The sequence below is a fragment of the Lemur catta genome, chromosome 20 (genome assembly GCF_020740605.2).
Source record: "Lemur catta isolate mLemCat1 chromosome 20, mLemCat1.pri, whole genome shotgun sequence".
Lineage (NCBI taxonomy): Eukaryota > Metazoa > Chordata > Mammalia > Primates > Lemuridae > Lemur > Lemur catta.
Window position 1 is genome coordinate 31,641,035 of NC_059147.1, and position 23,049 is coordinate 31,664,083.

At 57.8% G+C, this 23,049-nt stretch overlaps 1 protein-coding gene across 2 annotated transcripts in view; it reads left to right on the forward strand.

The window, feature by feature from the left end:
- Positions 1-1,725: 1,725 nt before the first annotated feature.
- Positions 1,726-23,049, forward strand: part of CRISPLD2 (cysteine rich secretory protein LCCL domain containing 2) — a 56,310-nt gene continuing 34,986 nt past the window's right edge. Inside the window, exons 1-5 of one of the 2 annotated variants that reach the window (XM_045533714.1) lie at positions 1,726-1,829; positions 16,104-16,443; positions 18,457-18,575; positions 21,528-21,660; positions 22,103-22,218. In XM_045533714.1, the coding sequence (XP_045389670.1) occupies positions 16,204-16,443; positions 18,457-18,575; positions 21,528-21,660; positions 22,103-22,218 (608 nt within the window). In that variant the 5' untranslated portion in view covers positions 1,726-1,829; positions 16,104-16,203. Of the gene's footprint in view, positions 1,830-15,327; positions 15,402-16,103; positions 16,444-18,456; positions 18,576-21,527; positions 21,661-22,102; positions 22,219-23,049 lie in introns of those variants that run through there. The other variant, XM_045533715.1, reaches the window with a different exon arrangement.

A 23,049-nucleotide genomic window follows, 5' to 3' on the forward strand; every position in this document is an offset into this window, starting at 1 on the left:
AAGCAGCTGGCTAAGGACTCAGCTGCCCCTTGGGTGATCCAGCCTGGGAAGCAATTGTAGCTCAGAGAGGTCCAGTGACTTGAGCAAAGTCACACGGCTGGGGCATGGTGGAGTCAGGATTCAAATTTGAATCTGTGTAGTTGCAAAGATGGTGCTCATTCCACGGGGCTCCCTGGCTAAGGAGTGTGGGTTATCGTTTATCTGGTGTCTGCTTGCTGTCAGGCGCTGTGTTATGTATCTTCTGGAGAGGCTTGCGGGGCCAGGTACCTAGAAGCACCTGTTAATACACATCTCTTCTCCCCCTGGTTTGTCCTTTGTCAAACCAAGGACTGTTCTAGAACAGTCATATTCACTGATGAATCCTTCAGTGCTTAAAACAGGGCCCAGCACATAGTAGGTGCTTACTAAGTGTTGGATGAATGAAAGTTGATCTGAAAATGATGCTTCAAAATTTGAGAGGAGAAAGAAAAGTAAAAGAAATGGGGGGAAAAGATAAAAGAGAACATCTGCGTTTTTCTTTATCTGCATTTGAGCTGCACCAGGGTCCTGGGCAAGGGTTTCCAGCTGAATCTGTGTCACACATGCGGGCTTCTGTCATCCTTGTCCTGCGGTTCCCGTCCTGCTTCCCCCCACATGCTCCGACCAGTCTGGGATCCCCAGGGGGGTCTGGTCCCGCACAGAGTGACTCCTTGGGCATTTGGGGAAGGAGTTCATGACGAATGAGCTGATGCCGGTGTCTCCAGGAGGGATAAGCAACCTGGACATGCTCCCTCCAGCCCTGCGCCCAGCGCCCAGCCTGCGGCCAGGGGTCCACTTTGTGTGACCACGAGGGGGGCACGGAGGAGTCCCTTAGCTCTTCTAGCCTGTTTCTTCACCTGCCTACAAGGGTCTTGGATTTACACATTTCAAAGGCGATTTTTTTCTGGCTCTATATTGATTTATGTACATACCTGCACAGGTTAAGGATGCTACGTGCCTCTGGGCAAAATGTAGTCGGAGCGAGGCGTGAAGCTGATCTGTGAAATGGGTAATTCCCACCTGGGGGATTCTGCGGACAGGCGCTGGGACCCTGCGTGAGAGCCCCACCAGGAACACCAGGAGGGCTTGTTTCTGCAAACGGGCAGGTGCGTGTGAGATGCGTGACACTTCCCGTCCGCGTGGAGAGGGTGGTGATGAACTCAGCACACGTGTATTCTGCAGTCCACAGAGCCCGGCCCTGGCCGATCTCAGGTGCTGCGGTCCTGCGAGGTCCCCCAGCCCCCGCTTTCCCGCTGAGCCGCAGAGCTGGGGTTGGGTAAATCCGCAAACCTCGGGTGCAGGGTGCTTGACGCTGCGCGGGGCGCACAGTGAGCGCTCAGCGAAGCTATTCGTGTAGGGTCCCGGCGAGGAGACCGACGCGGCCGCCTCTCAAGCCGGCTCGGGGCCCAGCGGGCGACCCCAGCGCCACCACCGCGCCCACTTCCGCTCACGGAGCCCGAGGGGCGGGGCCTGGGCAGGGGCGGGGCCGGGCCTGGGCGGGGCCCGGGCAGGGGGCGGGCCTGGGCAGGGGCGGGGCCCTGGCGGGGCCGGGGCAGGGGCGGGGCCGGCGGGGCCGGGGCAGGGGCGGGGCCGGGGCAGGGGGCGGGGCCGGCGGGCTGCGCGGCCCGGCGGGGCGTGGCCTCAGGCTTCGGGCCGCGTACAAAAGGCGGCGCTCTGCACCGCAGGGCTCGCTCGCGTCCCGCTGCGTGTGCGGTGCCCCGCGTCCCGCGACCCGCCCGCCTGCCCGCGCTGCCGCCGCCGCCTCTCCACGCGGAAGACGCCGGCGAGGTGGTGACTGGAGCCCCGCGGAGGTAAGCGTGGCTCTGAGTCCTCTCCTCCTGCAAGCTGAGATCCGCGAGCCTAAACCCGAGCGGTGAGCGGTTGCCGTCCGGGGCTCGCTGTGTGCAGGCGCTCCGCGCTCCGCTTGCGTCTCGGAGCCTGGCTTTGCGGCATGCCCTGTTACAGATGGAGAAACTGAGGCTCAGCTTGCGTCTCGGAGCCTGGCTTTGCGGCATGCCCTGTTACAGATGGAGAAACTGAGGCTCAGCTTGCGTCTCGGAGCCTGGCTTTGCGGCATGCCCTGTTACAGATGGAGAAACTGAGGCTCAACGAGGACATTTGCCTAGGCCCCCACAGCTAGGAATTCCAGGGAGCCGGCATTCAAAGCTGGTCTGAAAGCTGAGCTGTGCTCCTCGGGGCTGTGTCCTCTTCTGCTTGCCTTGTGCAATTCGCCAGCTTTTGTCGCGTTCCTGTGTTCACACGGGTGTCAGTAAATGGAAAGCTGGAATGTGTTCTACCCACATGGGCAGAGCTGGGGGATCCAGTGGCGTGTGCATCATGCTCTGCAGGTAACAGGGTCACATCCCCCTATGGTTTCGTTTGCAACAAACCTGCAAGGTAGCCTTCTTCCATATTTTGGATGAAGATGCTGAGGGTCAGAGAGGTGAAGTGAGTTGTGTAGGCAGAGCCCGGGCTCTGTCTGCCTCCAAAGCTCCAGATGGATGTGTCCAGGTGTGGGGCCATGCCAGAGTTCCTGAAGTTTCGGGGAACACGTTCCTGGGTCTCTTTAGCCAGAGGGTCCATCTGCATAACTCCTTGTGCTGGAGTCCCGGGGAGATCAGCTGCCCGGGTGGAGAGAGCCACATCCGGCCCCGCTCTGGTGCAGACCCAGAGCCTTGTAGCCAAGGGCTGGGAGGACAAGCCAGGAAGGTTTAGCTGATGCCTGCCCATTGCAGTCTGACTTGAATTGGGCGTCTTTCAGCCAAAAGGTGAGTTGCTGCCCCGGCCAAGAGAAGCGTCTGGGAGCTTGTGCAAGTGCCCAGCTTGCCTTGCAACCAAGAGTGGCTCTGTGAGTTTCCCCTTTGAGCTTTTTGGTCCCTTGCCCTGTAGAATGGGGTGAGCCTGCCTGTCTCACCTAGGGCCTGGGGTGGAGAGACCAGAGTCCTGCAGCACCCTTCCGTGCGCCCTCCCTCCCAGGAACTGGGGCTACTGTGTTGTCACTGTTGTCCTTCCCGGGGCCCTTTGTGCTGTGTGCTCCTGGTTTCCTGCCTCTGCCCCTTGTCCGGCTGTTTCCACACAGGCGAAGGAGCAGGAGGCTGGGCTGTAGTGCCTATGTGGCAGGTATGAGGCCCGTGCCATGCACTTCACCTGCATTATCGTCCCCACAGCACACCTGGGCAGTCAGCCTCTTGGTCCCCATTTCACAGCTGGGGAAACCGAGGCTCAATGAGGCAAGATCCCCTACTGGGGCGGGATGCCCTCACACCCAGGTGGGTCTGGCTCCGGACCCTGCACTCTTGATCTCTGGGTCCTGCTTCCTTTCAGACACCTCTCTGCCCACTGCCAGCTCCACCCCTGACCCTGACCTTCACGCAGGTATTGTTTGGCCCAAGAGGGGGCCCAGGTAGAACAGCTGGATGACGTTCCCAGGGAGGAGAAACAAAGAGGATGGTTTTGATTTTCACAGAGTCCCTTAAAAGATGTAAGAGTAGGAAGAGCAATAACAACATTTATGATGATCCCGGCAGCTAACATCTGTCTGGCGCTCACTGCAGACCAGACGTGCCCAGGGTTTTCACGGATGCTCGCACTGGCTGCTCCGAGCTGGGTGCTTTTCACGGGAGTAAATCGAGGGTCGGAATGATGGAGGCATGTACCCAACATGACGCAGCCAGGGTGGGGTGGAGCTGCCATCCCGGCCTCGCCTGCCCCAGATTCTGGGAGAAGGTGCTTGTCAATGACGAGCCACGTGACTGTCACAGCAGAGCTTACTACTATTCAAGGCATCTCATGCCATGCGGGTGCTTTTAAACGTTGCTGGCAATCTGGGTCCCGGGCCCCGGTTGGGGTGGAGCTAGAAGGGGAGGTGCTCACTCTGGGCTGGGGCTCAACTGTGCTGACGGGGACTGGTCTGTACCCACTGAGAGGCTGCCCCGGCCCAGATCAGTGCCGGCTCCCAGAGTCCCGCCTCCGGACTGGGGAGGACAATTGGCTTGATGGGGGTGGCCCGGCGCCAGGGAAGGAGAGTGTGGGGCCCCTTAAAATGCCTGCACTTCATTCCTCAAAGACCCCGGATTGAATATGTGGCCTTTTGGAGGTTGCAGTTGAAAATCTTTAGAGGCAGGAACCCCCGACACTGACCTCTTCGTCCTTGTGGGATTGGGAATGTTTCTTTCCTCTGTCACCAGCGTGATTTGCTGTGTGGGGGAGGTGCCTGTGTGTCTGCCTGCGCCTGACTCAGGAGGCTTCTCTTTTTCTTTTTTTTGTGCAAACTCACTGATTTTTGATCAGTCCCAGATGTGTAAACCCAGCATCACTCAAAGGGGCTGATGGCTTGTCAAGAAAGGAAAATAAACCCGGGCGTCATTTTATTTCCCTTCGTCTTCAGTGTGTTCAGTGGAGTGGATGGATGCTCGGACCTTCATGGACTGGGACCCGGAGCACCTTGTAAAGTCCCAGAGGGAGAACACTCTGTCCTGGGACAGGCAGGGTCGGGTCAGGCAGAGCTGGGTGGTGGTTGATAGGACAGGCCATGTTTTTTTTTTTTTTCCTTGAAAAAAAATTTTTATTGTGGTAAAATAGACATAAACATATAATTCACCCTTTTAACCATTTTAAAGTGTGCAGTTCAGCGGCATTTGGTGCATTTGCAGTGTTGTGCAACCATCGCCACTATCTAGTTCCAGAACATTTTCATCATCCCGCGAGGAACCCCATCCACAGAGACTCCCCAGCCCCTCCCTCCAGCCCCTGGCGGCTGCTAATCCACTTGTGTCTCTGGGGTTGCTTATTCTGACACTTCATATCCGTGGAGTCAGTGATACTCGAGTCTTTTGAGTCTGGTTTCTGTCCCTGGCATCATGTTCTCAAGGTCCAGCCACACGTAGCGGGGATCAGTACTTCTGTCCTTTTTTGTGGCTGAATAATATTCCACTGTACGAATAGAGCACATTTGGGGGAAAGTTTCCAATTAGCAATAATCACACTCCGGCTAAACCCCATTGGCTGTGATCCTGCCACTGCCCAACGCTAAATAGACGGCATTCTGTTTACCCATTCTTCCGCTGATGGAAGCTTGGCTGTTTCCACCTTGGGATTTTGTGGATAGTTCTGCTATGAACATCTGTATACGAGGTTTTGTGTGGGTGTGTGTTTTTATTTCTCTTGGGTATATTCCTAGGAGTGGAATTGCTGGGCCATGTGGTAATTTTATGCTTCAGTTATGGAGGAACCTGTGTCCTCTTTTTTGACTTTGTTCTTGAAGAAGCGTCGACTCAGGTCACCTCATTGCAGAGTGTGTTGAGGTCCGTTGCCATGAGCATAGGGAAACCCCGGCATCTGGGTGTTTTGTGGGCAATGTTGACATCCCACCTGGTCACAGCAGCGACTGGCAGGGAATCCTGTCTCAGACGCTGCCCTGGGGGAGCCTGCTTTGTACCCCAAGCTGTGCAATTGTGGGCACTTTGGACAGACACCCCCCTCTCAAGGCTGTGAGGACATTACAGCCCAGCCCCAGGGAGAGTTGTCTTCTTTGATTATCTCGACTGCCGCGTCAGCTTAGACAAAAACCACAGAGTCAGAGGAAAAAACGTCCGAATGAGAGTTACGCAACTTCCAGACCATCATTTAAAAAAATTAGAAATTATGAAATCCCACATTTTTCAGTCCCAATTTCTGGAACGTGTTTTATTTTGAGTGCAGAGTGGCAACATCCCAAGAGGAAAAAGGATCACACTTGCATTTTGCTTGCAGTCAACTGATCCTGGAACTGACGCTGTCCCCAAATTATCCTGGGCAGGACAGGCCCGCTCAGGCCTCTCTAGGATGGGAGCTGGCATCTGGCGGGTGTATCCTGAGACTGACTTGATAACAGCCTGACAACTGCCAGGGGAGACAGGCGGTGTTGGCGAGGAGGGAAAGACGATGGTGGCTGGGCGGGGGGCAGGGGAAGGTGCACCAGGCGGAGGCACCGTGTGTGCAAAGTCGGGGGTTACAGAAGTGCTTGCAACCTGTGGAGAATGGCGGGAAGTTTGGTGCATCTGGAACCTACAGGTCAGGCTCAGGGCAGCAGAGGTCTGCCCTGCAGGTGTGGTGGGCTGTGCCACTGAGGGGTGCAGGTCACACAGGAGAGTGACACGGTGGCATTCGCACTAGGGATTGCACTTGGGAACGGCTCACTCTGGAATGAGCTGCCTCCCCCAGAGTGTGTGGAGCCTGCCTGGCGGTCCCCATGGTGGCTGAGCACGTGCACAGACCCGGCGGCAGAACCCCTGAATCCCAGAGCTGCCCTTTCCGCTCCCTGCTGGTCTTTCTGCTCACGGTGAGGCGAGTCTCAGGTGGTGCCATCTGTCCCTGACACCTTCCCACACCCCGACCTCCCTTTAAAACAAAGAGCGAACATCTACAACAAATCATCAGCACCCTGCCGGCAAGAAATAACTTTGTTCTTTTTTCATCGTGTTTAATTTTACTCTTGCCTTCCCTTCATGGCGTAGTGGTCAGGCTCTCTGTGAATGACAGAGACAGAAAGTTACCTTTTTAAAGTACATTTCTTGGAATGCGAAAAGCAAGCCACATAAAAATATGAAACGTACTGGTGCAGGGAGGGGTAGGAAGGTGGGCCAAGCTTGGGAAGGTGGGTGTGAAGGGTTGAGGTTTGGGAAGCGCTGGATTGAAGTTGGGGCGAGATTGGAGAGGCTATTCCAGTCTAGAACAGCGGTTCTCAAAGTAGGGTTCCTGGACCAGCAGTGGCAGCACCCGGGTAACCATGGAAGTAACAGATTTTCAGGCCCCACCCCAGACCTGAATCAGAAGCTATGGGGGTGGGGCCCACAGTCTCTTTGAACAAGACATCTAGCACTTTCTGACGCAGGCTCAAGCACGAGACCCCCTGCCCTAGAAAGCCAAGGAAGGCTTGCCCAGGCCGCTGGCGCAAGGATGGGACATGGAGGAGCTGGCCAGCGGGGTAGTCGTGAAGCCGTGTGGATGGTTCTGGTGACAGGGACTGGTGTGAGCAGAGAGAAGTCACGCTGCAAGAATGGAGGGAGTGGTCGGTGCTAAAAGACCACCTCCCTAGGAACAGGTGGTTGGTATATTTCTCAGCCTTTCTTCTGGAAGAATGCTCAGCTTGTGCTAAGAGCTGTCATTCCCAATGCTCTGGGGCCTGAGCAAGTGTCCCAAGGATTCCAGCAAATTCCATGAGGGCATATTTCGTGTCCCTGTGTGCCCAGGACCAGCCTGCTGTGTGCACATTTATAACCCCTGAAAGAACGAGCTGTTTCCTCAAGGGCGTTTAAAACACGTCTATGCCATGTGTGTCCGTCACCTCTGCCGTCCCCGCCCCAGCCAGCTCCCAGCCCGGCCAGCCTGTTCCCCCCGCGGGGCACACTCCTGCCGAACGCCGCTCACTCCGGGACCAGCAAGGTGTGGCTGTCCTGGGACTGAGAAGACACTTTCAGCCGGCCTTTGGTGTCGCTGGACAAAGTGCCCTCTCAGGCCGGGCTGAGCTGGGCCCCGTCTGGGACAGTCGGCGCCCTGGTCCGCGTGGGCGGCCCCGCGGCGGCCGGGCTTTACCCGGCTCTGCCAGGCCTTGGTTGGCTTTGACGCCGGTGACGGCCCGGCCCGGCCTGTCGCAGCCCTGGACTCCCAGGAAGGCCCCGGGGTTTCCGGTCACGGCCGTGTGTTCTCCTGCGGCCACCCCTGCTGCCTTAATCCGTTCTTCAAACCGGGGTCAGAGTGACAGCGAGCTTTTTTTCTAACTTGTTGTTGACACTTAACACACTAGAGAGGAGCCGGGAGACCGTGTGTGGCAGATGCGATTCCTCGAAGTGCCGCGGCAGAGCCGGGCACCCCCGACGCCCCTCGGGGCCCCCCCACCCCGCCCCCCCCAGGGAAACCATTTCCTGACTTCCCACGGCACAGGCTGGTTCCGCCTGGTTTTGAACCTTACATGAGTGGAACCACGCACGGTTAGTCATCGGAGTCTGCCGCCTTCGCCCAACACCGCGTCTGCGAGGCTCGTCTGCGAGGCTCGTCTGCCCAGGGGCCCTCAAAGCACAGTCAGACCCTGTCACCGCCCGCCTGGCTCCCCAGGGGCCGTCTTTGTATCTGTTGTAAAATCCAGACTCGGACCCCCAAGGCCCTCCCCGCCTGGCCCCGGCTGCCTCTGTGAGGGGCAGGGGTCGAAGCTGCCAGTGTTGGTGCCTGGAGCAGGGATGATTGGGGACCCTGGATTCACCCCAGAGGAGAAGGGAAAGAAACAGTCATCAAACACCCTTAAGTTCCCAGAAGTCTGCCGCTGGGCCCTTTATAAACACCGTTCTGCGTAGTCCTCACCCTCCCTCCCCAACCTCATTGCTCAGCCCTGTGCGGTGGAGGCAGAATTCGAACCCAGGGCCGACCCAAAGTCCAAGCTTCTCTACTCTGCCTTCTGGGAGTCAGTAATCTCCTTCTCTTTGGAGGCAGAGGGCTCCTACCATCTCTCTTTTAAAGGTTTGCTGGGAACATTGTTGCCAGGGAAACATGCACACATCTGCAAGGAGGGAGGAAGGAGCCCTGGGAGTTATGTCCCAGGCATGTGAGGAACGTATTGCTTTGTTATTCAATCGTTTTAAAGTGGCTTTTCTTGCATATTACCTTGGCTTGCCTTGAACGCACTTGATTTTCAATGTTTCCTTTTTTTGCACAAAGTAGATTAAATTGTTTGTTGAACCATCATTCTTTTTGTCCAGCATTTTATATATTCTCAGCATAGTATTAAAAAAAACTGAATGGGTTTTGTATATTGCATTTGTTCGATGAACCATCCAGACACATTGTCCCATAAATCCTATAAGGCTGTATCTTTTGCCGAGGGGACAGGAGGAAAGAAGGTGCCCGTGGGCTGGCATCCCCACCGAGCCGAGGGGCTGTTGGCCGTCCTGGCTGTGGGGAGCCCAGGGTGGTGCAATCAGGGAGCTCCTGTCGCCTCCCTCGGGGCTGGCCCTGATCCTGTCCAGAAGGGCTTAAGGGAAACCGCGGGACGCGATGGAGGAGGGGCGACGGCCCCACTCACTAACGGGATGTTCTGCTCAGTCCTGGGATCTGCCAGAGACACCCCAGGGCCGGGGGGAGGGGGCGGGGGTTCCTCCTGCAGCTGCCACCTCATTCCTGGAGTTTCTGGGTGGTTTGTGGATACGACTCCACTCCGATCTGTGCTTGGCCTGTTCCCCACACTCTGAGTTCTCCTTTTACTTCTGAGGAAGAGCAGAGCCTTCGCCAGGGACCTTCCCTCCCTGGCCCCCAACCCCGGCCTTTTAGGGCCAGCTGCTGTTGTGGGTGCAGTGTGACAGTGTGACAGCTGAAGGACAAGGGCAGGGGGTCAGGGTTGCCCGACATTTCGGAGAGTCACGGTGCGGATGGGACAGGGTTGGCAAGGATCAGAGTGTGATGTATAAGTCGACCCGTCCTCAGGCATTCCGTACGACCGCGGGCAAGTTGCTTGTCTGTTTTGAGCCTCAGTTTCCTCCTCTGTAAAATAGGGCTAATAATCGTGGTGAGGCCATAGTTCGTGGAGAACTGGAAGCATGCGGGGCTGGGAGTAGAGGATCTGCTGCCTCCCTGACCCCATCATGCCTCGGCTGGGTCACAGGTAACAAAAAAATCAAACAAGACTCAGCGCTGGCCAGGGATGGGCGGGAGCCGGCTCATACCAGCTCCTGCCAGCCTGTGAGAGCTGATAGGTAGGTTTTCGGAAGGGCTGTGAACCAGTGAAACATAGCCATCATTATATGTTGAATTATTAAAACTTATGTTTAAAGTAAAGGCAATTAATATTCAAAACTTAGCGCTTCCTCACTTTTCACTACATTTTACTATGATCTCTGCTCCTGAGGCTGGTGGTGCCTATGGGATCAATGTGATGGAAAGACCCCATAATGCTACGCGGTGGGAATCTCTTTCCAGAAAGTCCACGTTCAGCGAGTTCACACTGGTTGTTTGAAACTGGCGATGGTGGGAGTGTTTACACCGAGGGAATCGGCAAACACTACGCGTCAGGGGGTTGGTTTGTGTTTTGTCTTGAAGTCGGTTTGCCGGCGCACCACGGGTTCCAGCCCCGCAGAAGCCCGTAACCTGGGCGGAGAGGACACAGTGTGTGCGGATGCAGCCCGGGTGGCGAGTCCCGGGGCTGAGGGACACGCACGGGCCTGTCCACTCAGCTGGGCTTGAGCCATGGAAGGGGACAGAGCTTCATGGCAGAAAGGGCATCTGACCGGGCATGTGTCATCAGCGTGAATTACCAAGCACATCTGTGTGACGCTGGCTTCGGGCCAGAGGGTTGACATTAACCCTCCAGACGTGGTTCATGACGTCATGGAACCGACGTCCTCAGAAAGCTGGAGAAACGGCTGATGCCCAAGGCACAGACTGAGCTTATGCTGGGGGAGGGTGTTCCCCGAGCATTGGACATTGAACAGGATTTTTAAAAACTGGATTTTGTTAAGGCAACAGTGTGGCTTTGAAATAATATGAAGAAGGGAGAATTGTCTCCTCACTGCATTCCACGTTATTAGTCCCAGCCCTCTAAAATTCCTTCACGCAGCCGTCTGGGGGGCAGGTGGCATTGCCGTCATTGTCATAATAGCTGGCACTTACTGGGGGCTTTCGTTACCTTGTTCCTTCCGCAGAGCCGCAGGGCCGGGAGCTCCCCTCTGCCCTGTCAATGTGCAAGTGCTGCGTCCAGCCTGTCAGCTGGTGCGGGGCAGCGTCAGGACCCGAACCCCGTCTCCCTTCCCTCAGTGCCTGCGCTGCCGTCAGCAAAGAACCCAAAACCACGTGGCTCTTCCCACCTAGCGGGGCGGAGGAGGGGCCCCACATTCATCCCGTAAACATTCGTGGGACACCCGCGTGTCAGACACTGGCAGCGCCGCGGGGAACGGGACCGACAGGTCTGCGGGTGTGACTAAGCTCGAGGCTTCTAGGAAGCGGTGACCCTTGAGCTGAGTCTTCCCCGTGAGCAGGAATGAATCTGCCCGGCCTGGGCGGGGCGGGGGGGGGCACGCCGGGGTCACGGGATGAGCTGTGGGAACAGCATGTGCAAGAGCAGGGCGCTGGCACGGCCGCGGAGCCGCCGGCTGACAGGCCGCGTCCTGCGATTCATCTCCCTGGCAGGCGTTCCCAAACACAGCGAGGGCGGCCGGCCAGCTGACGCACTGAACTTGCACCGAGTTCCCTTTGTCCCCCCGCTGCTCGGTGCTGGGCACGATAGCGCGTCACCGGGAGACGCCGTCGAGGAGACCCCCTTGCTAGATCAGGAGCACAGGGTGGCCGATCCCCCGATGCCCGCAGAGCCCTGGCTGGGTGGTGGGCGGCGGGAGGGTGCTGTTGCAGCACAGGGGTGTTGAACGTTCCCCAGGCTTTGGGAAGCTTGATTTCAAGTCTTGGTTCCACCTTTAGCCACACAACCTCACACATGCCAGTTAATGTCTCCCGGACTCAGTTTCGTTTTCTGTAAAATGGGGCTGAACACAGCCACCTCCCTGGCAGAGGCAACACGTGTCTCACAGCTCTGGGTGACGCCGCGGAAACCGGCTCCTACGGCTTGGATTCGCCCGGCGTGGCTCCTGCCGCTGACCCTGGGACTCGAAAGCTCTGTCGGGTCCCCTCCAGCCTCCGTGGTGTCCTGCTCCGATGTGCTCTCGTGAGATCTGGGAGCCGTTACCTGGCTTGTGGTTTTATGGGCGCAGTTTTGCAGCCCTGGCCAAGGAGGACAGAACCTTCCAGAGCGCGTTTCTGCTGTGCTGCGCCGCAGTCCACGGCGGATGTTTCGTGATGGGCACTGGGCCAGGGCTGACGGTGAGGAGGGTCCTCTAGGAGCGATGCTCGCGCTGGACAAACCCGGGACCGGGGCCAAAAGAGCCCGGGCCTCGCTCCCCAGGTACCGAGTGCGAGCTCTTCCAGGACGTCAGCGAAACAGCCGGGGCCTGGGCAGCTGGAAAGCACCTTGTAGGATGTCCACAGGGCCCAGGGCTCAGAGGTCAGCTCGTGCCATTTGAGTCGAAGGCGAGTGGGCAGATGGACGGTGGAGGGTGCTGATGAGGGGGGCGTGTTTTGGTGACATGTCACCATGATGTAAAGGTTTCTTTCATCTCCCGTGGGGGTGACACATGGGTGCCTTCTCATTGACAGAGCCACCGTGTGACCCAGGGGGCCACCAAGCCCAGCAAGCAGCCTCCCCAGGACACAGAGAACCTTAGTGCAAGATGTGGAGGCCCTTGCCCTGCACGGGTGGGGAGGGCTGGGGAGTTTTCAGTCCCGAGGGAAGCCCCTGCCTGGGAGAGGCACGGTGGCCTTAAGGAAAGGGCGTGCATGATGCGCGGACCTTGAGGGTGGGCAGGGCTGAGCTCCAACCCCAGGTTTCCTGCTCGCCGTGAGCAGGTTCCTTAAGCTCCACAGGCCTCAGTCTCCTCATCTGTGGAATGGGAGCGGCAGAGCCCAAACCTCCGGGTGACCAGGAGAGCACACGAGAGAGTGGGGACGAGGGGCTCCCATAGCGATGGGCACGTGTGGGTCTTCCCAGCGCAAACGCCGTGGCCTCGAGGTTTTCCAGCAGGAACAAGTTCTCAGCCTTGGACAGTGCGTTTGTCCCACTTGGAAAAAGCTTGTATTTTTTATTTGTCTGTGGAAAAGGGGCGGAAGTGCCCGGCTCTGTTGGGCTGCTGCGGCGGGGGAGGCAGAGTGGCTAGCGCGGGCCGCGGGGTCTACACAGCGTCCCTGGGAACGGGGCCTCGGCCGGGGCTGTCGCTCTGATGGGCGGACGGCGCCAGCAGGGTCCGGCTGGGGGGACCTTGCCTCGGCCTCCCTCCGAGCAACAGCCGGTGCCTTATCTGAGGGGTGTGTCGTCTGCCAGGCCCCCGGCAACGCACCCCAGGCCGGCTTGCACAGCACGGGTTTATTTGCTCACAGTTGGAGCCCAGAGTCCGAGACCAAGGTACTGGCAGCGTTGGTTTCTCGGAGGGTGGTCGTCCCTCTGCGACGTCTGTGTCCTCATGTCCTCTTCTTACAAGGACGCTGGTGAGACTGGATCAGGACCCGCCCGGATGACTTCATTTCACCCGAATCACCTCTTAAAAGGCCTCATCTCCAAATACAGTCGCGTTCTGAGGTCTCGGGGCCTCAGCCTGGGAGTTTAGGGGAAGCACGGCTCAGCCCGTAACCACGTGCCCGTGTCCTAGTGCCGAGCACCGCGCTGGGCTCTGGGAGTGGGGACCTGACGAGACTGCCCTTTTATGGTTACTTTCCCACTGAAAATCTCCAGTGTTCCCCCGCAGCCCAAACTCAGCAGGAGCCATCCAGATCCCGGCCTTGTCCCCGCCCCAGCAGGGACCCCCCAGGTCCCCTGGGCCCCCAGTGTGCCACCAGCGTGGTGCCCTGCATGGCTTGACCAAGGGCAAGTCTGCGTCTCCCAGGGCAGCGACTTCCGTGATTCGAGGAGCCCTGGGACAACCGCCGTCCCCTCCTTTGCCCGTTCTCTCCCGGTGTGGAGCTGCGGCTGAACTCTGTGGCCCCCAGCTCTAGAGCTCCCTCGAGACTGTAGGTCTCTTTGTGACCCTGGAGAGAAGGGTCAGTCTATAAGCCGTGTAGACACCCCTTGAACACGCAAAAGGAAGGGTCTTGTCGGACGTCTTGCAATCAGGTGGGGGTTGTCTAGAACAGGCCAGAGGGTGCACTGGGGACCAGCACTGGCCTCATTGTGTTGTCGTGCTCTGGCATTTGGCTTTATTTTGTTAAGAACAGGGCATCCCTAATCCAAAAACCCAAAGTCTGAAACGCACCAAAATTTGAAACTTTTTGAGCGCTGAAACGAAGCCACGTGTGGAAAATTCCGCACCTGACCTCACGTGACGGGACGCAGGCAACACGCAGTCAAAACTTTGCTTCGTGCACAAACTGTTCACAAATATTGTGTGAATCACCTTCAGGCTCTGCGTATAGGGTATAACACGCATGAAACGAGCGAATCTCACACTCAGACTTGGGTCCCTTCCCCAAGACAGTCCCACTGTGTATATGCAGATATTCCACAACCTGAAAAAATCCAAACTCCAAAACACTCGTGGTCGCAAGCATTTCGGACAAGGGTTATTCTACCTGTGATAATGTAAAACAATAGAAGATAGACAAGTGCAAGGGTAGGACAGGCCCGTGGGGAGGCCCTGCCCCTGAGACGCCGCCCGGTGGGCACCGTCTCGCGGTTCCTGCCCACTCGGCCTGTTCACCAGACGTGAACAGGTCTCCACATTTGGCATATTTGCTGGAGATTTTAAAAACAGAAATATTGATAAGATCTTAAAGATAGAAATGAAGGCTGTCATATTCTCTACCCTGGAGCAAACCCCACCATGAACTTGGTCTGAATCCAGTCCTGGCTTTGTTATACATATGGACACCCCCATATGCACATACTTATACATACACACACTTGTGTATGTGTCATATACATATATAAATACATAAATTTTACAAAATATGGTTTAAATGTTTTTGAATTTACATAAGTAGTATCATTAGCACAATATTCCACAACTTGCTTTTTTTTAGCTCACCACTGTGTATGAGATTCATTTGTGCCCGAGCCCACCCTTTTACCTGCTGTATAATATTCCACCGCACAACGCCCCGCCCCCCTGCATAATTTATTTATGCATCCCCTACTGACAGCCGTCTGAGTTGTGCCCATTGGCTATTTGAATCAGAACTGGGTTTTAATCCACTTGGGTCACAGTGGAGTCGCGTAAGCAGTTTATGCTTCGTGCCTCTGGGGGTCCCTTTGCTCAAGCATGGGGTAAAACAGATCAAGTGTCACTGTGATGCCTGGGGACACCCAGCGTGTCGACTCTCGCCCTCCCAGATCCTAACCTGACGTCAGAGTCTTCTGGCCTCTTCTTTGAGCCGCGCGGCTGCAGCTGGAAATGTTCATATATGGCGCTGTGACTGACCCGGGAGCGATCGGGGACTCTGAGGAATTCTGCATTCTTGGTCTGGTTCCCAGCGGGGAGTGCACAGAGGTCCTCCCCACGCGTCCCCGGGGCTCTGCCCTCCGAGGAGGCGGCCGGCTCTCACCCGCTACAAAGCAAGCCGAGCCTCTGCTCTCTGCGCCGGGTTATTTTTATCGGAGCGCAGGCTCGGTCAGGACCCTGGAGAGTTGCCAGGGGACAGCGACGGGAACCGCGGCATTCCCATCGCTCTCTGGCCGCGCTCTGCCTGCTGGTGCCAGCGTTTCTGCTTCCTGGGAAGCCTGTCCCGGCCTGGGTCCAGTCCGTGTGGGCCCTGAGGACGCCCTCCTCTGGCTGCCATTTTGCAGTCCCAGCCGGCACGACAGGCACACACCTGGGTGTGCTATGAGGGTGAAGACTGGGGAAGGCTTTTCTTCAAACAACTGAGCCCCTCGGAGCCCCAGACGGGTCAGCTTGACACATGGCTACCACCCTTCCCCTCTCCGTTCTCTGAACAAAAGCCACCCTGATGTGCTCGTTGCTTACTAATCACCCGCAGGAACCACTAACGTATGGCGGTGGGTGGGCGGGGGGGGGGGCGTGATCAGAGGGCTTCGTGCAATGACGGGTCCGATGGGGCCTGTCTACCGCTTTTGGTAAACTGAGTCTCACCTGGCAGGGGCGAGAAGTTTGCTGTTAACGTTGGTGCGTGGCATATCCTTTGGTGATGTGAAGTGACTTATCAATCCCTTTTGGGAGTAGAAGACAAGTCAGTGCGTGCCGCAGATCTACCCCGGTCCCGAATGAGTAAGAAATGCCAACTCACAACCAAAAACACGGCAACTCCCACAGGGAGAGCTTGAGTCCGAGAGAAACCGTTCCAGGATGTGCCCTTTGCCACCCAGACAGCTCGCCCTGCCAGAAACCCCTGGCGTCCATCCCGGCTCCACCACTTCCCGTCCCTGGGCCCTTGGTCATTTGGCGTCTGCGAGCCTCAGTTTCCACATCTGCGAGATGGAGCATGTTCCCACTCCATTCGCTGCTCGAGCCAGCGCGGTGGCGGCTGCGTCACTAACTCGTCTTCTCCCCGCCCCGCTCTCTGCTTCCTTCCAGAGCCCCGAGTGCCCAGCCTTGCCGCAGGAGCCACGGCCAACGTCACCCCGCTGCCATCACCCCCTTGCCGTCACCTCGCTGCCACTGCAGGCGTGGAGCCATGAGCCGTGTCCTGGGCTGCGCTGTCCCCCTGGGGCTGGTCTTGCTGGTCTGCGGGGCCCAGGGCTACTTCCTGCCCAACGTCACCCGCCTCGGGGAGCTGCTCAGCAGGTACCAGCGGGCCGAGCCGCACTCCCGGGTGCGCAGGGCCATCCCCCGGGCGGACAAGGAGGAGATCCTCATGCTGCACAACAAGCTGCGCGGCCAGGTCTACCCTCCGGCCGCCAACATGGAGTACATGGTGAGCGCCAGCCCGGAGGGGGAGGCCTGGGCCACTGCCCCGTTTTGTCCCCCGGTCAGTGGGTGGTGGCTGGGCAGGGTCCCTGGCTGCGTTCTTGACACTCTGCCCCAACAGGGCTCCCCACGTGAAGCCTGCCTCCTCCCCGATTCCTGCGCGTCACCCCTTTGTGGCTGAGCCGGGAGCCCAGCCCGCCTCTCCCGCCGGGGCTCCGAGGCAGGGGGGCGGGGCCAAGGGCAGGGCTCTGCTGATGTCTGTCCAGCTCTGCCACGTGCTAGCCATGTGACCATGTGGCACCGTAGCCAGTTTGAGCCTCAGTTTCCACTTTGAGAATTGTCACTCGCATGGTTCCCATGACCGTGAAAGGAGTGGCCCCCACGGAAGCCGCACGGACGCTGTCCTCCCCGGGCTGCAGCGCCGGCCACACTCTGGGCGGCTGAGTGGAAGGGAGACGGGCTGTGTCCAAGAGGGGACAGCAGGGGACGGGTAGGGGACGGTCCCCTCAGGATCTGGAGAAACCCACATTCTGGCGTGGAGGGGAACTAACACCCCCCCACCCCCGTCTCCGGCTCCCGCCCCACCTTCCCACGTGTATCTCCAGGGTCCGGCGGAAGTTTCTATTTGGACGTCCTCAACTCTGCGGCCGCACAACCCAGGAGGACGTTCTCAACCATGGGGAGTCCTGTCCCACGCGGTGGCCATTATCCACCGGTGGCTTTTGAAATGTGGCCAGCGTGACTGAGGGACTCAATTTTTAATCTGATTTCGTTTTAATTAACGTAAATTCAAGGAGCTGCATGTGGCTAGTGGTTACCAGAGTAGACAGCGCAGGTCTGACGGGCCAGAGAGAAAACGTTTAACCACACCTCACCCCGAAGGCAATCTCCCCTCCTCCCAGCCCTGGCCATGCCGCCCCTCCTCCCAGCCCTGGGGAGTGGGTGCTGCTGTTTCCCCATTTCAGAGACCAGGACCCCGAGGTCACAGCTGGTTAGTGGCAGAACCAGGGTCTGGGCCCGGGCTTAGCTGACTGCGGGGCCCCTGCTCTCGCCACCATTCCCCGTCCAATTTATCCCCGCCCGGTGCCAGGGATGCTTTCTCCAGCATTTTCTGTCCTCTGTCTGCATCCTGTCCCTGCCATACCCCTGGGGCTGCCACCGCCCGCGGCCCCGTGGACTGGATGGAGCCCACGTGCTCTGCGCCTGGCATTCGAGGCTTTCTTCCAAAAGAAGCCCTTGTGCGTCTGACAGCTCTGTTCTCTGACCTTGCTTCTGCCAGGGACGTTGGCCGCGTCCCCTGAGGATGCTCTGCAGGTGCAGCCACTACACCCTTTCCTGGGCTGGTCCCTCCCCGGAGCCTCGGCCTCATCCCGGGACCTTCCTCCCAGGCCACGGCCCCGCTCCTCCCCCTCCTCTGGACACGCAGTCGAGTCTCACTTTGCTTTGACAGCTGTGGCCCTCGTGGTCAGAGGCCCCGTGCACCTGCGCTTGCCTCATGGTTGCTCACGTGGGACACGTGGGATCTCAGACCGGTGGCTGCCCGTCCAGGCTGAGCCCACCCAGCAAGGCTGTCCTTTGGGGACATGTTACAAAGCTGCGTCTTTTTTCCCTCCACAAAATTGTCCAGGCGTTTGTTCCAAAGGGGCTGTGCTGATTTCAGGAGGAAATACAGCACTCTCAAAGTGCTAATGCATCGGGCAGCTTGTGCAGGCTTTTTAAGGTTAAAAGTATAGAAAATTAGCGTAGATTTCTTTGGGGCTTTGGGTGCAGACTCTGCCCGCATCCTCCCTGGGACGGTGGTTGGATGCCGGGGCAGGAGGCCAGGAGACAAGGGACACAGCCCTGGGGCCGGCACCGCTGGCCCAGTGCAGACCTGCCACTTCCCACCCGCCACCGTAGGAACCCAGCGATACGGCGGCTGCACACGGCCGCGGGCTCACTGGAGCCCAGGCGGGGGATGGCTGCATCCTCGCGGCCGACACTCCTTCCCGACCCTGACCTGGTCCCGTTTCCCCCGCAGACCTGGGACGAGGAGCTGGAGAGGTCCGCGGCAGCCTGGGCCCAGGAGTGCGTCTGGGAGCACGGGCCCGCCAGCCTGCTGGTGTCCATCGGGCAGAACCTGGCCGTCCACTGGGGCAGGTAAGAGCCGCAAGCCGCCCGCCAGCTGCGAGGTCCCCCTGCTTGGGAACTGGCTCCCACTGCCAAGCCCCTACTGTGTGCTGGGCCTGGTCCTTGTGCCATTATCAAAATTAGCCCCCAGGGAGAGAGGGAGAAGGGTGGGAGGGAGAGAGAGCACCCGTCCCACTGGCACGTGGGGAAACTGAGGCTCGGCGCCCAGGAACACTTCTGAGTAACTGACGAAACGTATGGCAGCTCAATGGCTGACCCAGACACTGATGATTGGATTAGGGTTCCCAGAGTTGGGGTTTTCCGTTCCCTCTCCGTAGAAGGTTCTGGAGCCCCAGTTGCTGCTGCCAGGCAGGACCTGGTGGGTGAGCTGGGGGTGGGGATGTTTGCTCCTGTCATGGTGGGTCATTGCTGTCCTCGCTGCCACGGCGCATCTGGGTTCTGCTCTGGGTCTGGGACCAAGCCGGGTTCCACCTCGCTGGGAAGGTGCGCCTCACTGTCCCCGTCATCCGTGCGGCCACCGGGAGGCTCGCTGACCCCTCTGGACCCCTGAGGCTTCTTGGTCTGACAGTACTTTTGTCCCCTTCCCGGGCGAGGCGTTGACGGTTGTCTATTGAATGTAGCTGACTGGCCTTCCCCAGAGTCACCCGGGCCATGTATCTGTGCGCCCCGAGAGGTTGGAAGTCCCCTCCCCGGGCTGAGGCCTGGCTTCACTGGGGAAAGTGGAGGAAATGTCTTTTGACCACAGCCAGGGTGACCACTAATGACCGATTAGAACCCAAGGACCAGCCAGGGCGTGGGCCGGGCCCGAAGTCCCGCATCCGCGTTCTCACACCCACCCGGGCCTGGGGCTGCTTCTGAGCGGGCCCCGTGAGAGCAGAGTTGGACTGGGCTGCCGCTGTCCCCTGCCGCGGGGTGGGCCTTGCTCCCGCCTCCGACCCAGAGATCGCGTGGCCACGGGCGGCCACAGTGTCCTTTGCTTGGGGGAGTTTTCAGGACAAACCAGGGCAGGTGTCACGGTGGGTCAGAGGTAGGACTTCATGGATGCAAAGTGACACTGTGGTTTTCCTTTGGTCCATTTTGCTTTTTATAAAGACAGTTTCACAATAACATTAAAAGAAAATGTCCAAAGGGGGCAAAACCGACGAATTCCACCAGCCTTTCCATTATTCTGGGCTCGTCTGTAGCATTTGGCTAAACGCCGACATATTTTTATGTAGTTGTAACCGTGGCCCAGACAGCTCTGAAATCTTTTCTTTCCTTTCCGTTACGATATCAGGAAAGGTTCTGCCATCGCCGTCCTGGGCAGGCTGCCCGGCGGTCCGGCAGTGGGCGGCCACACGTGGGTCCCTTCCGCCCTGCAGCTTGGGTTTTGCGTGGTGTTCTCTGCTTTGGTTCAACGGGCTCCTCTCAGTCGGGTGACTCCAGGGGAGTCCTGGTGGGTCAAAGGTCATAGTGGCTTTTTGCTCCTTCTCAAGGGAGTTTGCTACCTTGCTCTCCAAGAGAGCCGCCTCCCTCCGCACGCCCCAGGGGCGGCCGAGGCCTCATTTCCCGACAACTGCACGTGCACCGGTGATCCGTGCGACCTCGAGCCCGGGGAGAAGGTGGGAGACGGTTTCTTCCTGCTCCGGAGCCCCCCACTGTGCGCACGTCTTTCCCCTGCCCGGCCGCGGGAAGGGAGGCCGTTCCTCGGCATGTCGCTGACCGCGCCGTTCGCGCTGGGTCCAAACAGTAATTGTTACAAGACCTCTAACTGCCTCGCCGACCACACCGCTCTCGCAAACGGTCATTTCCCCTGCGAGTTCGCTCTTTACTGAAACCACTTTGTTTGCACTTGCTGGGGACAGTGCGACCGTGGGTTTGTGCTCAGTTTATTTTCTTTCCTGGTTTAAAAAAACACAATGAGGCCGGGCGGGGTGGCGGCTCCTGCCTGTAATCCCTGGGAGGATCGCTTGAGGCCAGGAGTTTGAGACCTGCCTGGGCAACATAGTGAGACCCCGTCTCTACGAAAAAATAGAAAAATCAGCCAGCGCCTGTAGTTCTAGCTACTCGGGAGGCTGAGGCAGGAGGACTGCTTGAACCCAGGAGTTTGAGGTTACCGTGAGCTATGATGACACTGCTATATTCCAGCCCAGGCAACTGAGAGAGACCCTGACTCAAAAAAAAAAAACCCACAAAGCCACAATAGTGTCAATTTGGCAGCCGGAGCTGAGGCGAGGAGCTGTGGCCACCAAGGTGTGGCCTCACGGAGGACGTCCAGGGGGAAGTGCAGCTGGCAGCTCCCCCAGGAGCTGTCAGTGGTGCTTGGAGCCCTCCTCCCTGCAGGGGTGGGTGAGGTAGGAGCTGTAGCTGATAAAATCCTAAATAAAAAGTTTTCGGAAGCATCCGCTCACTTGACTGCAGAGCTCTGCACACCCGGAGGCTTCTCTTGAATGAGTTTCTGCCTTATGTCTGAGTCCTCGGGTCCCCCAGCAGCTAAGGAATGAAGCCGGTCATGACGACATAGAAACTCGAGGCTGGGGGCTCCTCTCTGGAAGGTGACAGGGACCCCTCTGCCCTGACCCCCATTTTCCAACTTTCAGACTGTCCCCTGCACAGCGGTGTGCTCTCTGCATATCACCTCTTCCATTTTTAATTAATGTTTTTCTCTACGTTGACTTTAAATGCCCTCACGTCTTAAGTTTATCTTGAGCAATAATATCTGTGAAATACGGGGTTCACGGGCTGCATATATTTCACCGATGCACATGAAAATAAACGCTTAATCAACATAAAAAAGGACTCACTGAGAGCCAGGTAAGAGCTCCGTGCACACACACGTGGCGTGCGGGCCACCTGTCTGGCTTCAAGCAGCTTTCCCAGGTGCTGGGTAGACTCGGGGGCTGTTGCCTGCCCCCTGGCTGCTCTGTCTCCGCGGGGGTGTGTGCGGTGGCCGGGACATGACGAGCCGTTTGTGCCCTATAGGTATCGCTCTCCCGGCTTCCACGTGCAGTCCTGGTACGACGAGGTTAAGGACTACACCTACCCGTACCCCCACGAGTGCAACCCCTGGTGTCCGGAGAGGTGCTCGGGGGCCATGTGCACGCACTACACGCAGGTAACTGGCGACGGCCACGACCTCGGCCCTGCACCCCAGACCCGGCCATTTGTCTCTCCCCTCCCCCACCCCGGGATTGTTGCCAAATCCATAAAACTTTAATATTTTTCCTTACGTCACTGCTACTCAAAGTATAGCTGGTGGAACAATCTGTTACCAGTTCACAGCAAGGTCAGAAACTGAGAGTAAGCACTAGAAACTTCTGCGGCAGTTTTGCATTGCTGCAGCATTTTCATTGTGTGTGTGGTTTTTGGTTGGTTGGTTGGTTGGTTTTTTTAAAGAAATGCCCGTATCTTCAATGGGTTAGGGAAGGACGTCTGCCTCAACCTCTCACCACACACCGCTTTAGTGCCAGCACCTTTACTGCCAGATCCAGGCCAGATGAAGTTACCCTGGTGTGCCTTGTCCCTCAAGCTGTGACACACAGATGCTGTCTTTTCAGATAGTTTGGGCCACCACCAACAAAGTCGGCTGTGCCGTGAACACCTGCCAGAGGATGAACGTCTGGGGAGACATCTGGGAGAACGCGGTCTACCTCGTCTGCAACTACTCTCCAAAGTAAGGACACGTCGACACGGTTGTAGGTCTTTGCATTAACACATACAATAGGGAGGCTCGAGTTTGTTGTGTCTGGGGTAGCTTAATAGCTCAGCGGTGTCCATGAAAACCCAGGCTCTTCCTGTCTTCCCACTGTACCATCTTCTCCTCATGGTGCCAGCATGGCTGCAGAGCACCGGCATCACACCTTCCCAAGCAAAAGGAAGGAGAATGGTAAAAGGTCTCTCTCTCCTGAGGGCTTGCTCACCCCCAGCACACTTTCTCCTTCTGTCACTGGCCAGAACTAAACTAATCACAGACAAGGGGGAGCAAGCAAGATTGCCCCAGCTGGCTTTGCAAGTCGTCCTCTGGGACCACCTGAGCAGTCAGAAGCAGGAAGAGCTGTTGGCTGGGCCACCAGCGCAGTCTGCCACAGTGGTATTATGAGTATTTTTTCTCTGAAGACGGGCAGAGGGCGCACCCTAGAAAACACTTGTTCACACCAAGCCTAGATTTCCCTGTTTCCCCTCCTAAGAGGGACCACTTCTGTCTTCCTATGGGAGCAGCCCTCCGTGGCATCCTGTGTCATCAGTGTGTCCTTCAACCCCTCATTCATCCACCTCGATGGCTCATCGGGCAAATATGTGCTGATTCTCGGCTTGTGCAGTTCGCAGCCTGCGGTTGGCACGCTGGCCGAGGCTGCCGCCATCCTCACTGTGCCCTGCCCGCAGTGGGCCCCGGGGCACGCTTGCCCGGTGACTGAATGAAACGGGAATGACCTCATTTATTTGGGTTGGGTCAGCCGTGGCCGAGAGGAGGTGGGACGAAGGGGGGATGGCTGAGGTTTGGAGG